Source organism: Camelus dromedarius, chromosome 7, assembly GCF_036321535.1.
Source record: "Camelus dromedarius isolate mCamDro1 chromosome 7, mCamDro1.pat, whole genome shotgun sequence".
In the NCBI taxonomy this organism is placed as follows: domain Eukaryota; kingdom Metazoa; phylum Chordata; class Mammalia; order Artiodactyla; family Camelidae; genus Camelus; species Camelus dromedarius.
The window spans coordinates 32,956,208-32,981,435 of NC_087442.1; the positions used below are offsets into that span (position 1 = coordinate 32,956,208).

Here is a 25,228-nt window from a genome sequence, read left to right on the forward strand (position 1 = left end):
TCATATCTTATTGTGATATACTATACAAATAGATCTGAATTACAACAAACATCTGACCTAAGTCTAAATTTAAGTTGCATCCTAATTAAACACATAATGGTACTTTTTTTAGTTCATAATTAGAATTAAAAGGTGTCAATATATCAATTTCCCTGTGGTTGGTAAAAGCATTCAGACAAATTGTATTCAACTAAGAAATGTCTTAAAGATAGCAGATCTTCAATACATGCTTCTTTTTTTTAAAATTTCTGTTTAAATCCGATGTTTTATTTTATGCTTTTACAAACAATTTTCTGAGCAGGGGTCCTGGGGTCTTACTAGCCTTACCGGAGAGGTCACGAGGTTCTACCAAATACATTCTTCTTACGGCATTTTTTCCCACCCACTAAAATTTCTTGTTCTATGTTAAGAAATCATTTAGTACTTCTATTCTTCATTTTTTCCTACTTCTTTAGTTTGTTTAAAGCTACAACTGCAGTTACTTAATATATAAAGCCAAGAAATAATATGTAGTATGAACACTTTATTTTATTTTTTGCTTTGAGCAAAAAAGGGTTTATTTCATTTTCATACAAAATAAAAGTCAAATGGTGGGAAGTCCACAGCTGGTAGTGAACACTTTATTTGGAGGATAGTTATTACAGCATTTCATGTTTTATTAAAAAGCCATAAAAGTAATTATTAGGTCATCAGCAAATGCTTTTTTTCTTTCACAAGAATTTTAGTCACGTCTCACAAAAAATCCTTGTAGTAATATTTTGCCTGCCCAGCTCTCCACTGTAACTGGTGTGCTTACTGACAGAAGCATAAAGATTTGAGATATTGTTGTTAATTAAGTAGCACTGAATGAGTGGAATTTAATATAGAAAGGGGCAAGAATTAAGGAGTTAACATTTTTCTTCTGGAAAAATTTTATCTACTGAATAAAACTAGCAAATAGCTCAGTATAAGTAACTATGTTAATAAATGGCTCAAAGGAGAGATTTTTGTTTTTGTTTTATTCCCCCTGAGAAAGATCTGTTCCTTTGTTCCAATAAAGAAAATGCCAAATAGATTTAACATGAAAATTTAGAGCTTATTGCTTATAAAGGACAATGCAAGTCCATCTCTTACCTATTATTTATCACCTTTATTACTTATTGTACTCAAAAACAGCAACTGTTTTCCAAGAAGAGTTTTACATACATATATATGAATTATTCAACCTATAAAGTTCTGAGTGAATTAATTAATTGAACCTCTCACTGTCCCTCCCGCCCCCCAATAATTGCTCAAGTTAAGAAAAAGTCATACAATGTTGAGAAAATTCCAACTTAACTCTAATCACAAGTAAGTCAAAGCTTGTACTATTATGGAGAGGAATTTTTAGTTTTTGTAAATAGTAAGAGAGCATTATCTAAAGGTATTTAAAAACAACAAAGTTTACTCATATACATTCCTGGTCAGTTTGAATTAATCATATTTTAACTTCCCGAGAGTAAAATTTTTATTTAAGTATGAGGACAGTTGACAAGGAAAATCAAAGTTTCCAAATTTAAAGTACATTTTAACTATACATTTTATTTAGAAAGCACTTATATCAGATATGCATCTTTTTCTTGTTAATAAAGCATTCATTTTATTACATAACTGCATTTAGAGCGTGATTGATCTCAGTATTTAATTACTGACTCCTAAGCCCTGAGACCTAGTAAGTAATTTGATTTTCCTACCCACATACAGATGAGATTGATACCAATGATTTAAAAAAGAGAGATTGATTAGTACAAATACAGCTGCTTAGTTATCAGACATAAGTACAAAGGATAAAATACAAATTCTGATTCAGGCATTCCTCAAAGATTTTAGAAGAGAAAGAAAATCTTAACATTACTCATAAAATTATCACTGGTTGATCATGTTTTTTCTGCAATTCCTGAGGGGGAATTTGCATCTATGTGGTAAAAAAAAAAAAAAAAGATTAAAAAATAGTTTCATATCAAAGAAAAAGTGAGTGATACAGATTTATAAAAGAATAACTCATCTGATAGTTCTGTCAATGGTTACTTGAAAAAGAAAAGAATTCAACAACAATGTCAACAATTTTATGGAATATGGCAAAGGGAGTATTGACTTGTTAGAAAGTTGGTCTGCTTCCAGATTTTGTAGGACATGCAATAGTATGTGACATTCTCAAATAAAACTTAACATACTCAAGAAGGCAAGTAAGTACAAAGATTTAAAAAAAAAAAAAAGACTAAGGTGAAACCTGAAAAAGAATATGAACTGTCATATTTGTATAGGAGTAATTTTACGCTTTTATGTAAGTTATGCTTTTCTTCTAAGAAATAATAAACTTAGTTCTTTTATGGGTAAAAATAAAATTTACCTTTGGAAATCAGCAACCAACTTGACATCAGCTATGACAATCTTATGTTCAATAATCATGTGCTTCAGAAGTTTGTCTTGTTCATCCACAGGAAAATGTTCTTCACAGAAAATACAAGGCACAGATGGAGAACCTTCTAAACTGGTGGTGCCACCTGGACTTTCTGGCAGTGAAAGCGGCTCCAGGATACAATCCTTACTGTCTGGGAGAGACAAAAAGAAAAAGGAAAAAAAAGCTGAAATAAACTCTCTTTAGAAGGATGATTTCTTACCTACTGCTTTAAAAACATCCTAAAGATATTTATATAATTTCAAAAAGAAAAATACACAGTACAAGAGAGAAGGATACTTTATTACCATTTTAAATAGCTTCTGCAACCCAGAGGCAGGGAGTATTGCAAAGCAGCCCAAACTCCCCATTTTCTAGCTTGAATGGCGGAAACCTATTTGTCAGGACAGCTGTTTGAGCCTTCTTCTTGGATACTGGCCAATGGCAGCAATTCCAGGGGTACTTGGAGGGGGAAAGATGTAACATGCTGGGTTAAGGTTCTTCTAAGGCCCAGTTGTGACCTATGGCTGAGAGTCAACACACTAGGAAGTAAATAGTATATACTGAGGCTACAGATGATGCCAGGCCAGTCTTTTAAGCTGCTTCCTGTTGCACCTGCAAACTCTTTCCTATTTCTGATTATTTGTCATGCACAAAGAAGATAGGTATCACATTGGGTTGACACAGCATGTGCTGTGTGGCCCAGGTAGCAATTTTTGATGTTTATTTATGCTATCATTTGCTTATTATACAAGTATATATCATAATTCAAGTTCCTGTGAACAAAGAGATGAATGCTCAATTACTAGACAGACATGGTAAACATTTTTGTTTGTTTTGTCTACACTATATTCCTTTTCCTAACATCACCTATAGCATCTTTAAGAGGTGAAGTATGTAAAGCCTATAGCTCTGAGTTCAGGGCCTCAAACTGTACCCAGTTGTGTCAGGAGTCCCCTTCAGTCTTCAAGGGTGCAAGGCTAGATCTGTCACCTTACGCAAGCTACTGAGTAGTTAGTAAGCAGGGAACCAGAGTAAGGCATTTGGCATCTGAGGAAGGGCAGGAAATCTTCAGAAAGAAAGACAGCTATTTCACACACAGCAGTTTTTCGAATTAGGTTACTATTGATTCTACTGTTAAATTTTATTTCTTATTTTTATCTTACTTTACCTTTTTAATAAAGGCCTTCTTAATTGAACAGTTAATTGAATCAGTTACTGGTACGCTGCTGACCATGGACTAAGGACTGTGGTAGGTGATACAAGGGGGCAACATTCACTCATTCACTTAACAAAAATCAGCTGAGTAACTACTGAGTGCTGGTCTTTTCCTGCTTGATGGTGCATGACATTATTCTTACCATCAAGGCTAAAGTGCTCAGAATTTGTTTTAAGACACAGATAAGCAAAAGGATGAAGAGAGAAAATGTACAGGGATGATGGGAGCATGGGGATAGAGGAGTCACCTAAGTGAGCTGGAGAGGTAAGGTGTCCCATAGGGGATGTCCTCTCATACATCACTCATAATACTGTACTCATATTAATGTATACTAAATCAACCTGTTTATCTTAGTTATATAAAATTATTAACTGCCAGGAAAGGAGAAGACAGGGTATACAGGACAATAGGGAGAATATTAAAAATATTTAAGCACTTCAGAAGCACTGTTAGTAAAAGTAGTGTGTTACCAATTATAATATTCATTAAATTACATAATGAAATCAAGGAGTTCTGGAATTCTATAGCTCTTTGGTTATAGGATATATTTTTCAGCTGTAGGTTAAATTCTGTAGGAATTTAAACCCGCATGTGAAAAATAGGATGGGAAAAAAATAAGTGATATTATCTATGAAACTTAATAATATTTTACATTCCCTAGAACAGGACAACAAAAGGCAGCATATTCTAAACAAAGGTGACGTGAGTAACCTTACCTGCCACCTAGGAAAGAACAAGTACTGTACTATATAATTCTCCCCAAATTTGACTGAGGCATTTGTAAATTCACCTTGCTTGACTGAAGAAAGCAAACAATATATTAATAATCACCACCATTAGCAAGAAGTAACCTAAGTAGGTGTTAGCTATTTATAAGTTACCAGCAAAGTGTTTTAGGTCACTTTCTCAATTAATCCTAACTACCTTATTTGATTAGTACTATTACAATCCCCATCTGCTAGCTGAGAACTGAGACTTACGAAAGTTAACTAATTTTCCAAAGTCACCGTGTTAGTAAATAGCCTAAACTTAGTAACTTGAGCCTACATTCTAATGCTACATTCTTCTGCCTCCAATACCAAACGGCTATTCCTCAACTCTGTTTCTTCTTTAAACTGTATATTCAGTGCTGTTCTGAATTCATATGCATTTATAAGCCACAATGAATTTATATATATTCTGCCAGTGTCCTGCAGCCTCCCTGATTCTACAACCTCCACTAGCAATTCAAACCTCAGTAGTTCACATCCTTCAAAAACTACTGGGTACAGTTGATCTCTACCATTGTCTTTACTGTTTTCTGAAGCTTTACTGAAAATTCTACTATTCTTTTGTGGTTCATGTCTACTCCCTTTGTGTGTTCAATGCCAGTTTCTCTTTTTTCCAAATTGTTGCTCAGAGAATGAACCTAAATGTTCACACATACTAGAACCAAACTGCTTGTTGTCAATGTAAGAATATACAGGAACAAAATTAGCAATCTGCTAATTTCATGTATGAGGGTTTAGGAGGTACTAAGCTGTTATTTGGGAACTTGAGTTACTATGTATCCAGAAAATACAAATTTTAATAGAACATTTTTAGATCACAGGATTTTACAATTTTCTCCTGATTTCCTAAATTACTAGCATTGTGTTCAAATTTATAACAGCACTGATCAGAAGAAGTAATTTATTTACCTTCAGATTGTTAGTCTCTGGAAGGCAATGTGAGTCCTGGTCATCTTTATTTACCTGGCATGTACACTGTGTATTATTATCCTACCATGAGTACCACCACCACTGTGTGTTACTTTGTGCCAGGCATTGTTAAGCACTTTATATGTACAGCATTAACTCAGTTAACCATCACGAAAACCATGTGACTGAGAGTCAGTTTCTACCTCTACTTTACAGTTGAGGAAACTTAGGCACTGAGAGGCTAAGTGACTTGTCTTAGACAGCTAGTAAGTAGTGAAGCCAGGATCTGAATCCAAGCAGTGTGGCTCAAGCATTAGCATTCTCAACCTATCTGTAATACTAAGGAGTTTAGACCTTTCCCTGTAGGAGGCAGGGCCACCCCTGTTTTAAACTGATACAGGGAGAATGGATTGGAAAGAGGTAAGCCTGAAGATGGGAAGACTGACCAGTTGGGAGACAACTGCAGACGTCCGAGTTTGGGAGCTTATCTGAGGCAGCAATGTTAGCAGTAAGGGAGGGACAGAGAAGAGGCTACAGAGATTAAACTGACAGTTCCTGATTAACGGTTGGCCACAGTGGGTGAAGAATAAAGAGATGAGGAAGTCTCCCAGGTTCCTGGCTGGAAAGATTGTATGAATAGGGGTACCAGTCACCAATCTTGGAATATATACAGAGAAGCAGGACTTTTGTTTCGTGAGAGGGATGGATAATGAGTTAAGTTTTAGATGAGCTCAGGTGATCTGCTCAGAATTTTAGATTCCTGACAAGGCTGGTGGATAAAGGCAGAAGTGACTGGTGTCTCACGTGATGCATTTGTGCTATTCTCTTTGTGTGCCAGCCTTCTCCCACTTCCCTCCCCCAACCCCCAGCTTGTGGGCTTGACCTACTCTATCTCTCTAAGCTCAACAAGAGCAAATCTCTCCATCGTAATTGTTTACATGTTATCTCTGCCAGTAGGGTAGTCTGTGAACTCCTCAAGGTCAAAGAATAAATTTTACTTATTTTCAGGTCTCTGATGTGGATTATACAGTGCCTGAAGTATAGATGGTATCTGAGAAGTGTCCGTTGAACAAAGAAATGAAAGAATGAGTAAGAGACCAGAGGTACTTACAACTAGGGTTACACCTTTAACTCAGTTTCTAGGTAAGTTCTATTTTAGGGAACACCTGTGACTGTCTGTCTTTAGGAAAACTTTCTCAGCCCAGAATTGAGAGTAGTCCAAATATAATTATAGTTAGACCTTTAGTACTGTGGGCCTTGTGTAACAGGCCACTGCTAATTAAGAAATAATGATGTAAAAATTACATAGAATTTTGAAATAATAATACTATCAATAAAACATTTTATCTTTAATTAGGGATTTAAAAATTCTTTTAAAATGTTTCATGTAAACACACTCTCCAGTAAACAAGGAGCAGGCGGTATTTGGAACGCAGAATAAGTTATAACCACTCCATCTAAGGATCTTCTATGGGCTAGACCCCAATCCTAAGTACCCATTTTACCTTATAGCAGTGATTGACAAATTGTTTAAGTTTCATCACCTGGGAGGCTTTTTAAACGTACTGATTTCAAAGCCTTATGCAGACTGGGGAAATGTAATTTTTGACCAAGCAGTAGTCTCTAGAATGAAGCCTGGGAATCAATGATCCAGAGGAGATCACATGGAGATTGTGGGCTTCCTGATCATATACAAGGGTGTGGGTATCTTGAACTCACGGAAAAGTCCATAAATTAGGTGACATGGCCTTGTGGCAAAGTTAACTTGATAGTGTAGTTGTCCTAAAGAGAGCCCCTCAAATACTAAGCACTGGGTCAGCAGAGGTAACTCAGTAAGATTTGTCTAACAGATTGTTTATTTCCAGCTGTCACTAAAAGAATCGTATCTACATTCTATCATGTGTGCAGAAATCTGTAATTCTTTGCTACAATGACCTTGAACTCCAAAAGGCAAAAGTAAGTAAATTATATCCAGCTCCTTTCAGCAAAGAGGCAAAGCATCTTGGAAATTCTGCTTTGGCCAAAAATCTGCTTCACACATTTGTTACAAATTAACAACAAATTATCTTCTCTAGTTCTCACTTTGAAGAGCAACTCTGTTCAAATGACTGTAAAAAAACAAAAACAAAAACAAAACAAAACAAAAAAACAAAAAACCACCCTGAAAGAGCTGAGTTTTTGAGGCGATCCTATGTTGATTACAAACAATTTTATTGACTCTGGGTAAGATTCCCAAGGTTGTCAAATAATTATTCTAGAATAGTGCTTCTCAAAACTTAATGCACATATAATCACTAGGAGATTTTGCTGAAATGCAGATCCTGATTCGGTAGGTGTGGTGGCCAGGGAAATGTGCCAGTCAAATCTCCTGCTGCTATGACCATAATTGAAAGATGGCCTCAGGTCCTGTGCTCTGAAATCCCACTTGCACTGAAGCCAAGCTTTCCCTACACTGCTCTCAGAAAATGACTGGCAGCAGCAGAAATAGTAAGGCGGACTCATTCCTGTGAGGTGGCACTTCACTGATATGTGCCACTGGCTGGATGACTCCCCACTGGCTTGCCAGAAACTTCCTTAGAACTGTGCTGTAGTCTGAGATCCTACACAACCTTCCTTCTTTCCCTCTTTCCTTCATACAGGTCAGAGTTCTTAGATGTCAAATCCCTTCTTGGAGGACATGAGCTAACAAAATCAGTGGATAGGCTTGATACTCTGAATGTCTCAGTTCCCAGCTGATGTCAGCCCACTCACCCACAAACCATACTTTGAGTAGCAAGGTTCTATCTAGGGAACAAACCAGTCATGAATTCATAATATATCTATGTGCTAAAATTGGCAGCCCTAGACTTTGCAATGTATCATTACTGCCAAATAGATAGTCTGCTGGTGCTTTGACGGAAAAATAAGACTGAGGTTTCTGTTCCCCTTAAGTCATATGAGAGAAGAAAAACCCAAATCAACAAATAATTGATGAGAATTTTTCAGCATTCAATTGTAAGGAATTGTAGAATACCTCACACATCATTTCCCCTTTAAAGAAGTCCCTGCAATCTGCTTTGCACACCACCACCACACCACTACTGAAACTGAAAAAAAAAAAAAAAATAAAGCAGTAATTTGGTGATATACTCAATGCAGATAAAATTGGTTTAGCTGCTATTCTCATCACACTCTGATCATTAATTGGTAGCCATCATAAAAACTGAAAATCGAGATAGGTAGAGTATTTTTTGTTTGTTTTTGTTGTTTCAATTCTGAAAACACTAAAAAACTGCTAGTTTTCAAAGAAAACATTTCCTTTATATTTGTTTTATATATATATATGTATACTTTATCTTATTATATCTTCCTTAAGTATTTTAACAAGTCTGGATAATATTTTTAAGCCTGTTCTCTAGGCTTTCAATTTTATAGACACTGGATCTTTCCATAGGATTCCAATGCCTAATCAATCTCATTTATTATGTGTTGATTTTATTCTGAAAATTAAACTCCAAGAAGGTAATTTTATTTCTAAATTCTTGAGGGTATTTCTTACACTAAAAAATGGCCTTCTACTTCCTAAAAAAGTCAGTTCGTTGATTTCTAAGAATGTCTCCCCTGAAAATGCATTTGGAAAATGGAAAAGACTGGGTCTAGTCTTTTAAACCATAATCAGTCTCTAAACTCAGATTAAGAATATATGACCCTTATGTAACTACCCCTGGGCTAATAATTCATCCTGTAAATTAATGAGGCCCAATACTGAAAAGATTAATTTACTATACTCCTACTAAGCGTGAGAGAATGTTAACTTAGATCTGCGTTGTTACATATTCTCAATACGACACTGAGACGGCTTAGGCCCTGCTGGGTTAGTACCCTAATGTATACAGCTGGAAGGTGTGCCACTTCCTCGGGTATGAAAACAGTCACATTCAACCCTGAAACTTAATAAACCCATGCTTGAAAATTTAACAAGCAAAAAGCTAATTTAACAAGCTAATTTAACAAGCAAAAAGCTATGAAAACTTTATTACAGCATCATCTATAAAGCACAGCAGTAGAAACAACTTAAATGTCATGCAAATGAAAATCATTCTACAATACATGGCATACTTGGCTGTATAACATTATGCATTTTCTAACTGACAATTATGAAGACAATGGAGAAATACTGACAAAAGATGTTTGATATAACTGAAAAGAGCCTAATCCACAATGTATTGCAAACAATTCCTCATACATACACAAACATACATGTACATACACCCAAATACAAAATACAAGGTTTGAAGAAAATATACAAAACAATGAGAGATGATGAATGCATTTATTTACCCCAAATTTTCTTTAACACTGAAAAATTTTTAAATAAAAAGCATGTTATCTGATGATTTCCTCAATGTGACTGTGACAGATAAAATTAAGAAAAAGAAGTGAAGCAAGTAGTTTTATTCGGTCACTTTCAAAGTCTTGATATCTGAGATGAAAAATTTTGATTAAATTTACCATTTAAACATTGAATGCCTACTATGCAGAAGGTATAGGATAGATACTGAAAGAAATACAAAGACTATTAATAAAAATTCCTATCCTGAAGAAGTTGTTAGTCTAGAGGAAAATATGAGACAACTGTACAAATAATTATAAGTCAACATATGTGAAGTTGACCATATAAATCAAGGATTAAGGATAGGGAATAACTTAAATCTGGAGAAATGAAGGGTAATCTTCACAGAGGATTCTTGAAATGGTAAAGAATTCCCACAAGTATATATGGGTTGTTAAAAAATGAAAATGGTCCAATTAATGCTAGTGCCTAAGTAAGAAAAGGCTGCAAAGGCAGTTCACATGTTGGTGAGCCTTAATACAGGCCAAAGATTTATATTTAATTTGAAAATTGTGAATAGATCCTGGAGGTCTTTAATCAGGAAAGTAACACAACATATTAGGTCATAAAACAAGTCTTAACAAAATGAAAACACAAGCTACTAAAACTTATGGGATGCAGCAAAAACAGTACTTAGAGGGAAATTTAGAGTGGTAAATGCCTATGTTAAAAGGAAGAAAGCTCTCATATAAACAATCAAACTTTGTAACTCAAGGAACTAGTCAAAGAACAAACTAACCTCCAAGTTAGCAGAAAGAAAGAAATAATAAAGATGAGGACAAAAGTAAATACAGAATAGAAAAATACAGAAAAAAAATCAATGAAATTAAAAGAGTTGGTGTTTTGAAAAGATAAAATTGGTAAATCTTTAGCTAGACTAAGGAAAAATCTAAATCAGGAATAAAAGAGGAGACATTACAACTGGTAACACAGAAGTACAAAGGATCATAAGAGACTACATGAATAACATGGGATAACTGAGAAGAAATGGATACATTTCTAGAAACATACGACTTATCAAAACTGGATTTTGAAGAAAGAGGAAATCTGAATATACTGGTAACTATAAGGAGACTGAATCAGCAGTGAAAAATCTCCCAACAAACAATAGCCCAGGAATACATGGCTTCACAGGAGAATTCTATCAAACATTTAAAGAAGGATTAGCGTCAATCCTTCTCAAACTCCTCCAAATATTGAAGAGGAAGGGACACTTCCAAACTCATTTTATGAGCCAGCATTACCCTGATACAAAGCCAGACAAAGACCCTACAAGAAAACTACAGGCTAATATTCCTAATGAATATAGATGCAAAAACTTCAACAAAACACTAGCAAACCAAATTCAACAGCACATTAAAAGGATCATACATCATAATTCAGTGGAATTTATCCCTAGGAAGAATCATTTAGCATATGAAAATAAATCAACATGATAACACCGCATTAACAGAAGGGAAGATAAAAATCATATGATCATATTAATAGAGGGAAAAAAGCATTTGATAAAATTCAATATCCTTTCATGATAAAAACACTCAACAAACTGGAAAAAGGAAATTATCTCAACATAATAAAGGCTATATATATATAAAAAAGCTCACAGTTAATATCATATTCAACTGTGAAAAAACTGAAAGTTTTCCCTCTAAGATCAGGAACAGGAACAAGATAAGGATACCCACTCTTGACATTTATATTCAACATAATACTGGAAGTCCTAACTAGAGAAGTTAGGCAAGAAACAATCAATAAACAAAGAAAAAAGCATCCAAATCAGAAAAGAAGTAATATTATCTGTTTGCAAGTTACATGGTCTTATATGTAGAATACTACAGAGATTCTACACACACAGAAAAAATGCTTAGAATAACCAATTCAGCAAAGTTGCAGGACACATAATCAATATATAAAAATCAGTTCTGTTTCTTTACACCAATAAGGAACTTTTGAAAAGGAAATTAAATCAATTCAATTTACAATAGCACCAAAATGAATAAAATATGTAGGAATAAACTTAGCCAAAGAGGCAAAAAGACTTATACACTGAAAACTACAAAACATTGATGAAAGACACAAACTGGAAACACAGCCCATGTTCCTGGGTAAGAATATGTAAAATGTTAAATTGTCCATACTACCCAAAGCAATCTACAGATTCAATGCAATCTCTACCAAATTCCAATGGCATTTTTTTTTCAGAAATAGAAAAAATAATCCTAAAATTCATATGGAACCACAAAGAACCATGAATAGCCAAAATAACCTTGAGAAAGAAGAACAAAGCCATAGGCTTCACACTTCCTGACTTCAAAACATCATACAAAGCTACAGTAATCAAAATACTATGGACTGGCATAAAGTTTTATATATATATATATCAAGGAATATAATGAAGAGCCCAGAAATAAACCCACACATATAGGGTCAAATGTCTTTGACAAAGATGCCAAGACTACGTAATGAGGAAAGGACAGTTTTTTCAACAACCATTTGTTAAAGAACACCACTGTTGGGTAAACTGGATATTCACATGTAAAAGAATGAAATTAGACCCTTACCTTACACTACACACAAAAATCAACTCAAAACAGAATAAAGAAATATAAGACCTGAAATTATAATACTCCTAGAAGAAAATATGGAGAAAAAACTTCCTAAACATTGGCCTCAGCAGTGACTTCTTAGATATGACAACAAAGAATAGGCAACAAAAACAACAGATAAGTAAGGACTACATCAAACTAGAAAGTTTCTGCACAGCAAAGGAAACAATCAACAAAATAACCCATGGAGACATAGGAGACAATATTTGCAAAACATATACTTGATAGTTGGTGGAGCGAGTGGCAGAGTGTGTGCTTAGCATGCATGAGGTCCTGAGTTTAATCCCCAGTAGCTCCATTAGAAAAAAATATATATATACACCTAATTACATACACCCTCCCCAAAGAAGGCTAAAATCCAAAATATCTAAGGAACTCATACAACTCAAAAGCAAAAACAAATAATGGGCAAAGGACCTGAAAAGATGTTTTTCCAAAGACCATATAAATAGCCAACATGTATATGAAAAGGTGCTCAACATCACTAATCACCAGGAAATGCAAATCAAAGCACAATGAGATATTATCTCAAACCTGTTAGAATGGCAATTATCAGAAAGGCAAGAGATAATAAGGGTTGGCAAGTATGGAGAAAAAAGAACCCTTGTACACTGTTGTTGGCAATGTGAATTGTTACAGCTATTACAGAAAACGAGATGGAGGGTTGTCAAAAAATTCAAAAAGAACTACCATGTAATCCACCAGTATTTATCAAAGAGAAAAGAGGATCTTAAAGAGATTTGCACTCCCATTTTCATCAAAGTATTATTCACAATAGCCAAGAGGAGGAAACAGCCTACATGTCGATAGACATATGAATGGATAAAAGAAGCTGTGGTACAAGGTATACAATGAAATATTATGCAGCCTTAAAAAAGGACATTCTGTCATATGGCACAACATGGATGAACCTGAAGGACATCACGCTAAGTGAGATAAGCCAATCACAAAAGGATGAATACTGCATGATCGCATTTATATGAGGTATTTAAAGTGGTAAAAGCACCACATCATGTAAGAATGAAGCCCAGGCTTCTAAAAAAGAATAAGCTCACTTCATAACTATCTATTTAGTCTTAGGTCCTGATTATATCATTGAAATTGAAATTATTGTATTATCTTGATGTATCACATGAGATTTTTATACAGAGATAAGGGAATTTACAGGAATTTATATTGACAGCCTCAATTTTTTGAACACAGGACGTGAGGTCTCCAACCATACTGAAGACAAGAGCTTAAGGAAAATGGGAAAGATTTAGAACTACTGCTAATGGAAAATACAATTCAGATAAAAATCGTAGAACAGTCCTGAAGGTCCCACTGAGGTTAGCTAGCTGCCTTACTTTGAGTCTTATTTATGTTTCAGAAACAGATTTCAATTTTGCCTAAAAAAGCTTGACTTTTCTTACAACATATATGTTCTGGGTTGTCAAATCATGCAGCTCCATACAAATATATATACATATACACACATAAAGATAAGATTCTTAAATTGAGTATTTCAGAAACATCTAACCCAGTGCTGTCCAATAGAACCTTTTGAGATATAGGAAATGTTCTATATCTCCTCTGTCCAATTGGCTATCATCCATGGTAGCCATTAGCCACATGTGGCTACTGAGCGTTGAGAATGTGGACAGTGAGACTGGGGGAACTTCAGTTTTGTTCAATTTTAATTAATTTAAACAGCCATGTATGATTATTGGCTATCATATTTGGCAGAGCAGTTCTAACTAGTGCAGAAGTTAGATCCAGGGATTCTTAAAGGGTTCTGGGGACTCTAAAAAGTTTTAAAACCATGCATCCTGTCACTTACTCTATATTTTTCTAGCATTTTGTCCAACACTTCTATCTATGATGTGTATGTGGATAGTGTCCTTATGTTGGGATTTCATGCAATTAAATAACTAAATTAAATAACTAAATCTGGAGTAGGATTAAATGATCTCACTTTGCAGCCAGAGTAGAATGTAATAGACTGAAGACAGAACAGACAATTATATAGGGTATAATACAGAAACTACAAACAAGTCCCCCAGAAAAACTAATTTTTTAAATTGGTTATCACAGTGCCTGAAATCTTCACCATTAACATTAACCGTCTGGACTACTGTTTCTGAAAGTAAAATAGTATCTTTCATATAAATATAGGAATTTAACTGAGAACAGGCATAATAGGAGGGATTCTTTATCTATGGGAATATATATTCCAGAGAGTCTCTTAATAGACCAGATTACTGCATCCTGTCTACTGTGAAGATTTATTTGAGAAGAGGCAACATTTTTTTCACATAGAATCAGGATTAACAACTAATTTGCTTGCTCCCCAAAGATTTTTCTTTTTACATTCCTATTCTATAAAGAAAAACTGTTTTAGGTGTTAAGCTCTGTAGCATATTCTACCACCTGATTATTTCTGGTGAAGCAGGTCTGTTCAGTTTGTATGCAAGCATAATCAATAGCAAAGAGAAGTCAGGCAAAGACAGAGAACATGTGGCAACCATCCTACTGTTATATTGAATCTATTAACATGTCCAATCTTTCTAGAAATACTAACAAACTGCTTTCTCATACATCGGCAAACCACTGTCCATCCCATCAAATTCCCCAAATGGGTTGGGAAGTTGGCTATTTGGAGATCTCCTCTTTTTGTCTAGAAAACTCTCAATTAGCTTAGGAGTTACTAACAAAATGGAACTCAAGGGCAAACGAAGAAGCAGACTAGAGGGTGTAGAAATGGCTTGATTTCCTGCCCAGGTTATGACTAATAAGATGATACTAATTAAGCTCCTTTTCTTTATTATAATATGAAAGCACTGCAGAATTTAAAATACTGGCTGCTGCTTCCCTTTCATGCTACAATTCTTACTTTCAAAATTATCTAATGGAGAAATGTGATTAAGCTTCCTTTCACAGGCAACTTTGGTGCAAAACTGGGAAACTACATGGCACACTGATTTTATTTCTTGGCCATTGATTACTTGTTTCTGGTTTACACATGATACCTTCTTATCTTAAGCCATTCCATAGAGGAATGAGTACTGTCTACTTTAATAATGCAGTAGTAACAACAATGTGAAAGCAACAGCTGCTTGAAATATTCTAAGTTCACGACATTTCAGAGGGAAATAAATTCTAGAAAGATGAATTAAATGGTTAAAAATAAATCCTTCATTATTAATATGATAAATGATTGATTTAATTGTAGATTTAAGTCAGACATGATTTCTACTGTTAAAAATGTACTTTAAAACATACATGGTTAAGTATATTAATTTCTCCAGAAATACTTTCTCTAACTCGAAAATTTACTGGCAATGAGATTAAGAATCCAAAAGGAGGTGAAATGGAGGATAAAAGATCATACTTTCTCTGTGTTCTATAATTACTTTAAATATTCTTTCACATCAGTTATATTTCACATCCTCTTGCTTCTACTCCATACTATCAAAGATATTTCAGAGTATTTCAATGTAAAACTACTACAAGTCCTTCTTTGATAGGGATGCTGGGATTCTAAGTGGAATTCAAGGCTGGGTATATATACATATATTTCATTCTAAGTTATGGAACAAATGGGAACTAAGTCCTCAACTTTATCTCCCTTCCACCAGTAGAAGGCAGTAGTAGGCAGGAGGCAGACAAAAGGGATTTGGGAATATAAATCTGGAAATAAACAGAAAAGGCATTAGAATTTTCACCTCAGTTAATGGAAAATTTAGTTAACCAGAATAACCTATTTCAAACAATGCTGGTGATTCCGACAGGAGGGCCAAGGTAACAAAAGACTGACAAACACGATTTTTGGGGGCAGGAATGGAGAGACAAAGCAAACTGGTGAATACTCTTGTTTGCTGAAATCTAAGTGAGGGTGGGGAAGGAAAATGGAAAGGAAGGAAAGGTAAAGTCTGACTCATAAAGACCTGACTGGTTATTGGCCTGTCTTAAGCTTTCTAAATAAGTAGCACCCAGTGGAAATTTCACAGTGCATCCACAGAGGTTGGGTTTAACCTAATTTAATTGATTTGATTTGACAAACAATTACTTTGGAATTAGTATTCTAGTCAATATTTTAATGAAATGGGTTGGCAACTAGAAGACTGTAAATTACCTATCTGATATTTCCCTATTAAGTACAATTGGTGTTTTTGATAGAATCATAAATTTTCTGAGTTGTGGAACTAACATATCTCTATTTACAAAATTAAACAGCGATGTCATCTTTTAATGTTCGATGTCTTAATTCATCAATATAAATAATTTGTCAACAAATAGTTTTGTTTTTATGGAACAGGTTAAGAATAATAATTTTTAAGCACAAAAAAGCACATTAATAAATCTGAACATTTTGAAAGTACCACGTAACCACTGATTTAAATTCTTCTAAGCAATTCTTAAATGTTCTATACATAACATTTAAATTCCTCACACATATATACACATATATGTATGTGTGTATACAGCAGATATAAGTTCCTTGAAAAAAATTAGTTCTTGTCCTTCACTGAATGAAAAGTGTTGTCTTGTTAACAACTTCACAAATGCATTTCTCTATTTGGTTTATGTCCCAAACATACTAATAATTTAGAATAAAGACAAGCAGTAGTTTAAAATCAGTATCTATGCTGAATGGATTTTTCATGTGGAGAAAAGTCACTGAATATGTTCTCTGCTCTTCTGACAAGCAATTTTGCTGTCTTAAACAGTAAATACCACAGCAAATTCTAAAATTAAGAAAATATGCTAATTCTTTTTTGATCTTTGGATGAGATGTTAAAGTTAATGATTACTAACTTAGTCTAACTTCTTTAGAAGAAAACCTATTATTAATACAGTGAACCCTGGCTATGATAGTATTTACTAGATTATTCAGCACTGGGTAAGTCAGCTGAGATTCCATCTGACGGATTTTAATTGTTGAAATAGTAAAAGACCTCTTTATAACAGTCTTCTCAGCAATAAAGCAGCTCTGTAATAGCAAGGCTGTAAAGGATTTGAGGAAGAAAAATAGTAACAAATTGCCTCTCAGTCCTGGTACTAAAATAGAAACTTCCCTAAAGTTAGGCAAAGTCTTAGCTGATGTTCATTGTATCACTCCGTTTTACTAGGGAAGTATTTCCCTAGTAAGTATTTCTTCCTTCCAGCCCACTCTCAGGCAAAAGGTTGTGCCAGATCCTGGGGAGAAAATGAAGAAAAATATGAGTGACTCTACCCTCAAGGAAGCCACATCTTTTCCACCAGGGACGCTGGTCAGGTTCACAGATACACCTCATACGACTTAGCATGTCAGCAGCACCAGAGGAGAGAAAAGAACAAAACCCAATGGGTTCATAGTATCCTTTTTTCTCTCTCTCTCTTTTTAGATTCTACAAAACAGAATCAGACTCAAAGACATAGTAAACAATCTTATGGTTACCAGGGAAAGGGGGTGAGAAGGGAAAAATTTAGAAATTTGAAATTTACAAATGTTAGCCACTCTATATAAAAATAGATTAAAAAACAAGTTTCTTTCTGTATAGCACAGGGAACTATGTTCAATATCTTATAATAACCTTTAATGAAAAAGAATATGAAAACAAATACATGTATGTATATGCATGACTGAGACATTGTGCTGTACACCAGAAACTGACACATTATAACTGACGGTTCTTCAATTAAAAACAAAAAACAAACAAAAACCCAACGGAAAGGTAGCCTATGTCCAGCAAGTGAGATACTGAAGCACTGGATGCACTTCCTCCGTTCCAGTCACACGCCAGACGGCTAGGGTAGTTGTTTGGACTTACTTGGAGGCATTTAACAAATCCTTTTTCTTCAATTTACTTGGACCTGCTGCTTTTATGAAGACATAGTTTTTTACTAAATGAGTTATCTTTTAAAGCTTCTGCAAAACACTTGAGATTCAATCTTTTTTTAGGATATTTAAAAAATATATAATTCTCAATTTACTTGTCTACTGACAACCTCTCTTCTATCTTCAGTGGAGAATAGTATAAAAACCCATCTTCATAATATAATCTTCTATAAATATGACTACAGCATAAAAATCACTTGATGTCTAATACAAAGGATGAGTATAAATAAAAAAGGTGCTGGACAATAAAGCTGGACACAACAGATTTCAGCCCTAGACTTTCAGATACAGTACTAATTTTCTATGTTTTACATCATAATTACAAAAATTAATCCAAAAAGTGATATAAATCTTGTATCTCCTAAAGAGCAGGTGGAAATCAGTTAATATAAAATGGTATATATTGCAAATTACTCATGCAACAGCAAACACAGAATTTTGTCAGCAGTTAATCTTACTAGTACTGGCTTCACGGGGATGTCCAAATGCAACATTACTAAAAATGAGACCTATTGAACACCTTTAGTTATTTTTATTTTCAGGCAGTGATTCTCAAACCTGACATTACATTTATCAACTAGGTAGCTTTTGTAATTCTAATGTAGTCACTCTGTGGTGACTGGTACGTGTGTTGTGAATCGACAAACTATTGTTCTAAGAAAAACTTGTTATGATCAATTCTGTGATTTCATAATTTAGCATAAGAGTAAAAAGATGACTTTATGGGGGAAGAGTAAAAAATTATTTCTAGTTTTGGGAAAAACAGCATCTTTCTCCAGGTTTTAGAAGGGATACTTTGTGATAGATAAAATTACATTTTGTAGTTACTGACTAAAAAAAGAAAGTACTTTATTTATGAAAGGTAATCAAATTAAAGTCTTCATTGACACAATATGTTTCTTTAATGTGAATCTGCTCATACACAGTTGATAAACTGAGGAATAAGTTCAGCATAACACAGAAGCTGTATTGGTTCAGGTGGGGGTTTTTTCCAGCAATGATTTGAAGCAATCAAGGCAAGCTTTCCCATTATTTAAAGAAAGTCTAAGCAATACATAATGATCTTTAGCATTATTCCTAAAGATCCTAGTTAAGCATTCCTTACAGCAAGTAGGCACTTTAAGAACTGCTACTCTTTCCATTATGTAAGCTATACAAGGAAGCTGATCATGCAGATGAAGAAGGTGCGATGGCATTCCTTCCTGTGTTTAAAAAACACCTGATTGACATAGAGAGTCTTTCCAACAAATGGTATGGAACAAATGGACATTCATGGACAAAAAAATGAATGGATCTAGGCACAGTCCTTACCCTCTTCACAAAAATTAATTCAAAATGGATCACAGACCTGACTGTAAAATACAAAACTGGAAAAGTCCTAGACATTAATGCCAACTAAAGAAAGCCACTCACTATGGCTCTACAAGGACTGAGTCATTAGGCACCCTAGTTGCTGACCTTCAACACACCCTGAAAGGAGTTCAGGGTGGAGATCAGGAATGAGGCACTGTGTGCTCTGGGAAAACTGGCAGAACAGGCCTTCAGATGGTTAGATATTTTCAGGTGAAATTTTTAAATGAATCTGGATTCTTGCATTTTCCCACACTCAAAAAGGCATTAAAACTATTAAGATCTCTGTTCCTCATAACTGGGAGCCACCTTCTACCAAGATGTGTGCTTGGCTACATGTACCCACTTTGCCAAAATCATATATATACTGACCTCTCCCCTTACAGGGGCTGCAGGGGTTTCTCAGAGCTATCTGAGAGGCTGTCTCCTGGGCAATCGTTCTGAGGAAGACACTGAATAAACTCAACTCACAACTTTTATGTTGTGCGTTTAAGTCAATAATAACAGGAGAAAATCTTGATGACCTTAAGCATAACATGCCTTTTGAGATACAACACCAAAGACATGATCCATGAAAGAAGTAACTGATGAGCTGAACTTCATTAAAATTAAAAACTTTCACTCCGAAAATGACAATGTTAAGAAAATCAGAAGACAAGCTACAGACTAGGAGCAAAGATTTAAAAGACACACCTGATGAAGGACTGTCATCCAAAATATACAAAAAAAACTTTTAAAACTCAGCAAGATAACAAACAACTTGATTAAAAAATGGGCTGAAGATCTTTATTTTTTTTTAATATTATTTCTTTAAATTGAAGTATAGTTGATTTACAATATATGGGGGGCTGAAAATATTAACAGATATCTCATCAGAGAAGATATACAGAGGGCAAATAAGCATACGAAAAGATGTCCCACATCATACAGTTTCAGGGAAATGCAAATTACAACAAGATCCCACTCTACAGCTAGAATGGCCAAAATCCAGAACAATGAACAAACCAAACACTGGTGAGGATGTGGAGCAACAGGAACTCTCATTCACTGCTGCTAGGAATGCAAAATGGTACATTCACTTTTGAAGACTATGTGGTGGTTTCTTAAAAAAGTAAACATACTCTTACCATACAATCCAGCAATCATACTCCTTGGTATGTATCCAAAGGAGTGGAAAACTGATGTCTGCACAAAAACCTGCACATAGATGTTTACAGCAGCTTTATTTATAACTGCCAGAACTTGGAAGGAACCAAGATGTCCTTCAGTAGGCAAATGGATAAATAAAATTTGGTACATCCAGACAATGGAATACTATTCAGCATGAAAAAGAAATGAGCTGTCAAGACATAAAAATACATGGAACAATCTTAAAAGCATATTACTAAGTGAAAGAAACCAATATGAAAAGGTAGCATACTGTGTGGTTCCAATTACATGACATTCTGGAAAAGGCAAAACTATGGAGAGCATAAAAAGACCAGTGGTTGTCAGGGCTTGGGTGGGGACATGATTATGCACAGCACAGATTTTTTGGGCAATGAAAATACTCTGCATGATATTATAATAATGGATACATACCATTATACATTTGTTCAAACCCTTAGAATGTACAACACCAAGGGTGAACCCTAAAGTAAGTAATGGATATTGAGTGATTATGTTATGTCAATGTAGGTTCATCTGAAGTAAATATGTACCATTCTGGTGAATGATATTGATAAAGGGAGAGGGTATTCATGTGTGGGGGTAAGGCTATATGGGAAATCACTGTACCTCTGTCTCAATTTTGTTGTAAATCTAAAACTACTCTAAAAAAATGATGCAAAGAATTAACTAGACTGTGATACTGAATGTAAAACCAGTGGAGACTTAACCATGCTGCTCTTTTTATTAGGACTGCTCTAGTTTACAAACTTCTACTGGTTTTGAGTTATCTGTCCCTAACCCTATTACCCCGACAAGATCTGTTATTGTATTGTGTGCTTTTGTAGAATGCAAAGTTTTTCAGGAATGTATGTAAGGTTGCTAGAGTAGAAGCACCTTTGTTATTTGTATATAACAAAGCATTTTTAAGGTTGAATACAATGGGACAGACACGGGCATCTGCTGATAACATAGCTCAGTTTTTAGACTTAAAAGCCCTTAATAAAAAAAGAATGTGGGACTAGGGAATCAGGGTAGCCCACGTAATGAAAAAGTGCTTCTGGTATTGTATATCACAGCTTATAGCTAGCGAGGACCTATATTCAAAATTCCACTGGTAGGGATAAGAAAACTATGATGTAAAAGCTTTTTTCTACTTTGCATGTTGCCTCCCTAGTAAAGTGTTACAACAAGCCTTCTTGTATTGACCAATGCTCATTATGCCAAATAACTGGCCATCTTAACAGTTTCTGCATCACGTTGCAGCCAAGGCAACAAGGAGGCTTTGTCCTTCCCCAATGCAGTTCCTGTTTTATTCTGCAAAACAATGAGAAAATAACACTTGTTTTACCAAAACATGTTTTATAACCAATTTTACTGGAATGGATTTATTCCCCAAAAATCCAGATATAAAATTGCGATTCAGAGAGAGAAAAATACTAAATGGAGAAAGAAAGTAAGTATCACTCAAGAGTCTCAGTCTGTAAGATTCAGGGTATTAACCCATGGAATAAAACACTGATAGTCAAAGAGGTGTAGTCTTAAAAGTGAAGAAACCTCTCAAGAAATCTAGATTAAAACAAAATGCTTAAGTGACTATGTATTTGAAGTTAAGTGGCAATCAATGAAACCTAACCAGATGTTTATATAAATCACTTAAAGCAGATATACAGTAATCATCTTTAAAAAACTGAGAATAATTAAAAATTAGCAAGCCAAGGAAAGCCTATATGTACTGACAAAACAGCAGTAACTCATCCACAGTTTTGGTGTGTTTTACTTTGATCTGTAGGTACATAATTCCACAAAACCTTCCTACTTTGGATTTTAATTTTGGACATGCTGAAAAGAGATTCAGAAGCAATGATCTATAAATTATTCTTTGGATTTCCTGCATTATAAAATCATTTCAAATTTCAATTGTTCACCAAATGATCCTATGTGGGATAAAGTTCTATACAAAAAGAACAGAGAAAGACAAAAAAAGCAACAACGCATTGTAAATCCTTAAGGAACATATAGATAAATTCACCTTCATGTCAGATTGTCACGAGTTATCTTTGACTTTCCAGAAATGGCACTCAAAACCATTCAGACTCATTTCAGTGGGTCTTTCACTGAGCCAGAGTTAATAAAAACTTTAGCTTTCCCCGTGAAAGGAGAGGCTGAGTTCCAGTTGCTTGAGAATTTCAATCATCTGAGGGAGTACCCAGGGAAATCTTGGGGAAGGTCTCTGTTGGAGCAAGTTGCCACCACTGCTATTTTCAAAGTGCAGTTGGTTCAGATCCCCTTTGTGGAATGAGATGTCAACAGTAGAGAAATCCTGTTTTCCTCCAAGCCTTTTAGGTCTGGTACCTCAAACCTTCTAGTCCTCCAGTTAGTAGTTATGCCCTAGCAATGAGAGGGGGCACTAATGAAAAAGAATGGTAAAACAGGAGAGGGGGAAAAATGAAGAGGGTTTTAGGAAGCAGGCAGGAGATTTAAAACAAACAAACAAACAAAAAACAACACACCAAAACCAAAGCCCCCCCAAACAGCTAGCAAAGCTAGTCAAATGTTAGCAGTTATTAAAAGGGCTGTTCATTGCCCTTCCTCTCTTCTCTTTCTTGCCCAGCCTCTTCTCATTCTCAGCTCTGACTCTATAAAGCTTTAAAGCACTTAGGAAATAAGATTCTTTGAAGGGAATGTAAAGTTAAAACTCAACAGAGAAATATTTCATTGATAAAATCAATAAAGATAAGATCAGCATCAAAAGACACTAGGTTTCCCAAATTCCAGCATTGCACTGAATACTGATTATTAATCATGCATGAGAGCTACTAAATAAAATATAAAATGTAAAATTAGTTACTTGGGCTGTATGAAATAAGCTACTGGGACAATAATTCTATTCAACATATTTAATATACTTCGGAGTATAAGAGGATATAGCAGTGGTCAAAGGAATCTACAGAGCAGAAAGGTGCTTCACTCTGAATCTCACTGCCAGCTGTCATTTTTGCTTGCTGTGTTCTAAACATGTAATTTACAATGAGGGAAGGGGATACTGTTATAATAATTTGGAAAGCTTCATAAACCACTCTTCCAGATGAAAGTCACTGAGATAAACAACAAACTCTTACTTAAAAAAGAATAAAGAGCATAACGCTTATTAATATTAGAGATGAGCCCTACAGTTATTAAAAGATAAATACACTTTTTTTGTGCATTAAGGGATTATTAAGAAACTTCAAGGATGAGTTCTTTAAAATCTAACATGTGTGTGACACCGACAGCTCCATAAGAGAAGACCCAGAGCTATAAATAGCCAAGGGGTATTTTACAAAATGAGAACTATACACTATCGGTACTGGCACTTTTTGGTAAGCAATTGTTTTAAGGGTACAATAAAACTGTAGAGCTTTCAACGGGGTTTTTAATGTCCAACACATCTAAATTTTAGAATTATTTTCAAAAGTCAGTTTGTTATGATATGCCGGTGAGGTGTTCAAATATCTTACTGGAAATTTCAGAAGTTACTGCAACTCTAACCCATTGCCCCAAAAAAGTCATTTCTTGGTTTGTGATTTTATAGCTAGAGATAACCCTAGACCATTGTTAGTGATCCACTGGCCGGACAGTAACTATACAGTCATCTTAAGAATTATTAACTGCAGAAATGCTAATAACAGGAGGCAGAGTTGCCTCTCTCTGTAATAAGATGACAATACTACTAACAGCTTCTACTTGCCATTACCATTTAAAGGCTAACAGAGCAGAGCCAGCAACATATCTGCCTTCATTAGCTTCCTTCTGCACCCTTCCCCTTCCAATGCCGACCTTTCTTCTCTACAGAGAAGCATCCGGTACGGTTCTGGGACAAACTTTTTCTTATTCAAAACATAAGAAAGAGTTCGCAGTTATTTTCTGTACTTCTTGGTTGACTGGTGTAATACTGTGATTAAAACTTTGAGTAAACTAGTATAACTAAGCCTTACAGATTTCTAAAACAAAATTTTCAGACAACAAAAATGAGTACAAAATTACTTACAAAACCAGAGTATTCTAACATTGGATTAGAATGTTAGAATAACAATTTACTTAACCAGCTCTCCACGTTAGATATTTAGGTTGTATGCATTTCTTCCTATTATAAACAAAACTGCAGGGAATACACCTGTAGCTGAATCTTTGCCCTTTTTTAAAATGATCATCTTCTTAAGATTAATTAGAAGTAGAATTACTAGGTCAAAGGGCACCAATATTTTAATGTGGATTACTTATTCCTTTAGTTATGGAGTGGTTAAACAGAGTCTGGGCACTAGCAATTAGGAGGTGAGGTTAGCAGAGGGAATCAGATTTCATAATAGTTGACTTTGAACATGAACTTGATCTCTCTTATTCTAATACAAAGAGTCAGAAAGGATGGTCAACAATCTCTCTAGCCTCAGGAGATCCTTATTTCCTTTCTAGGGAAGCAAAACCTATATAGGGCCTTACTGAAAGAGTGACCTATTCCTGGTGAGGGATGCAGCCTCTGCTCAAAAGTTTCTCTCAACCAGAGTCAGGCTAGGACCCAGAGAAAGCAATATGCATTTTAC

The 25,228-nt window shown here is 34.9% G+C and overlaps 1 protein-coding gene across 2 annotated transcripts in view; it reads right to left on the bottom strand.

Moving 5' to 3' along the window:
- Window positions 1-25,228, bottom strand: part of ZNF277 (zinc finger protein 277) — a 100,958-nt gene that overhangs the window by 41,185 nt on the left and 34,545 nt on the right. Inside the window, exon 2 of one of the 2 annotated variants that reach the window (XM_010975554.3) lies at window positions 2,369-2,570. In XM_010975554.3, coding sequence (XP_010973856.3) covers window positions 2,369-2,570 — 202 coding nt within the window. The remainder of the gene's footprint in view (window positions 1-2,368; window positions 2,571-25,228) is intronic. The other variant, XM_031455222.2, reaches the window with a different exon arrangement.